Source organism: Echinops telfairi, unplaced genomic scaffold (genome assembly GCF_000313985.2).
Source record: "Echinops telfairi isolate 266 unplaced genomic scaffold, ASM31398v2 ScPeMD7_655;HRSCAF=1070, whole genome shotgun sequence".
Taxonomy (NCBI): Eukaryota; Metazoa; Chordata; class Mammalia; order Afrosoricida; family Tenrecidae; genus Echinops; species Echinops telfairi.
In genome coordinates, this window is record NW_022104553.1 from 23,180,667 (window position 1) to 23,183,110 (window position 2,444).

At 62.2% G+C, this 2,444-nt stretch overlaps 1 protein-coding gene across 1 annotated transcript in view; it reads right to left on the bottom strand.

Annotated features, from left to right (window-relative positions):
- Positions 1-535: 535 nt before the first annotated feature.
- The window catches only part of ZSWIM9 (zinc finger SWIM-type containing 9), a 14,175-nt gene continuing 12,266 nt past the window's right edge, over positions 536-2,444 (bottom strand). Inside the window, exon 3 of the mRNA XM_004710629.2 lies at positions 536-2,442. Within this exon, the coding sequence (XP_004710686.1) occupies positions 957-2,442 (1,486 nt within the window). The 3' untranslated portion in view covers positions 536-956. The remainder of the gene's footprint in view (positions 2,443-2,444) is intronic.

Sequence of the window (2,444 nt, forward strand, 5' to 3'; positions counted from 1 at the left end):
TAGCTGCAGGCAAGCTGGGTGGATGGATGCTGGGCATTTGAGGTTTGAGCTATGCAGAGTTGGGGGCGGTCATCTGAGGGGTTCCCATCCCATCTCGCCCCCAGAGGCCTTGCTAATAGAAAGTCGGGGGGTGGGGGCACCGGACCACCTCCATTTCCCTCTGGATCGGAGCCTCCCGCCCTTGCCCAGAAGCTAGAACCTCAGCATGAAAACCAAAATAGCACTATTTTATTCCAAACGTGACAAGTCAACTGTCCAGACAGTTCTGGTCCCCACCCCACCCCACAAACCATCCAGAGGAGGAGGGGGCCCTAAGCCTCCAGCCTTTAGACAAATACCAGTGTTTCCCCCCACCTCCCACCCCGTGTTTTTCCCTCCCCATCACTTGTCTCTGTCTTGCTTCCTCTTCTCCGTTGAGGTAGAATTAACTCAATAGCAGTGAGCTTGCCTCCTCCCTCCCTCCCTCCTTCTCCCCTCTCCATTTCAGCCCAGTCTCTCCTCCATTTTTCCCCCCTCTTCTCTCCTTATTCTATTTTCTCCCGTCTTTTGCCCTTTGCCCCCTTTACACCTTAAATCAGTCCCTGACTCTCCCCAAATCCTGTGTCCTTTACTAAACACACAGACACACACAACCTTACCTTGGCTCTTTCTGCCTCCTTTTGCCTGGCTGGCCCCGTCTATACCTGTCACCCAACATTTCCTCGCTCGATGGAAGCCACCAGAATCCACCCTGGCCTGTACAGTCCCCCAAAGCTGTAGCATCAGGACCTCCTCAGCCGATGTCAGCTTGCCCTCTGATCCAGAGAGACAAGGTGCCAAAGAAGAGATCCTTGGTTGCCCCAGGAGGTGGCCAGAAGGATTGGCGTGGCTTCCTTGGCCTCCACCGTGTTTAATCTTTGGGATCGAAGCCTGACCTGTTGCCCTCACCTCTGAGGTGTGGGCCCGGGCCTGAGGGGTCAGGGCTCCGGGGCTCGCCCCCAGCAATCCCTGAGCAGGTCCACGTGGAATAAGGCTGCCCCGGTGAGGAGGCGTGCAGCAAAGAGGTGGCGGCAGGGCAGATGCCTGGCGGCATGGATGGAGCAAGTGCAGTGGGTCAGGGCTCTGTCCAGGTGGAAGTCTGAGGTGCCATCCTTGAGCGCAAAGCCGGTTCCCGTCCAGTGGAAACCCCGGGTCCCATGCTGCCTGGCGAAGGCCAGCTCCTCAGCCACCAGGTCGGCCAGCTCTGGCCCACAGGCTGCTCGGAACTTGGCCAAGGGCTCCCAGTCCGGGCCCTCTTCTCTTGAGGGGCCAAGTGGCCTCTTTGATTTCCGTGGGTTGTCTCTTTCCCCTCCATCCGGCAGGTATCCGTTCCTTGCCGTAGCCCATTCTGGTTCCCCCTGGAACACAGCCCCTACAGGAGTGTTGCACGGGACTCCGTTCCCCAGCCCTTGTCGCCTTTCTGCTGGGTCCCTCCACCCCACCCCTCCTCCCATGCCACTCTTGGGATCCACAGATCGGGCTAGGCCAGCACGGCCATTCTCCCGGCCTGGAAACGCCGTGTCCCCCAGCTGAACCAGAACAATGTCCTCCAGGCCCTTGCTGACTCTCGGGGGCACTCCCCTCTCGACTCCAACCTCGGACCCTCTCCCCTGCCCCCACCGGGGCCCCACGGCGTCTCCATTCTCATGCACCAGCTCCTGAAGCCTTTCCAAATGGTCGCCCCTCCAGCTTTGGGCCTCCAGCCCCCTGGCCTTCTCCTCTGCCACCCGCGGCCCGGGCCGGTCTTTGGTCTTCGGACTGCTGGCCCTTTCATTTTGCCACTGGGCCCCCCTCCAGGTGTTGCCCTGTAGACTCCAGGGCCCCTCATACTCACGCGGGGTCCCCCTGGCATCTGTGGTCTCCAGCGCCCTGGTCTTCCATTCCTCCTGCTGGGCCATCCTCCGGGAATACCCTTCCAGCCCACGTGGCCCCTGCTCCTCCGGCTGGGCGCCCCTCCAGAAGTCACCTCCCAGTCCCCAGTCTTTCTCGCCCTCCACAGGGGCCCCTCTCCAGGATCTGATATCAGACCCTCTCCCGCATTCGTTCTCCCGCGGGGGGATGCTCGCGCCCAGGGCTCTTGCCTTGGGGTTCTCGAACGGCAGCCCCCTCCAGTCTCTGGGTTGCCACTCCTGCCCCTTCTCACTTCCTAACGGCGCCCCTCTCCACCCTCGAGTCTCCAGCCCTCTCACCCACTCCTTCTCCAACGAGGTCCCTTTCCAAAGACTTCCATCGTGCCGCGCCCCAACCGAGTCGCCCGTCCCCAGGTCCCGCATCCTCTCTGGTTGCACCAGGGGTCCGGGCCCCGGCTCGCCTTCCAGCCCCGAGCCTCCGCCGTCGGGCACCTCGGGCGCCGCCTCCCCGGCGCCGTCCGTCCACTGCATGGCCACCAGGTCGCGGAGGCACTGGGCCACGCCGCGGGACGGGCT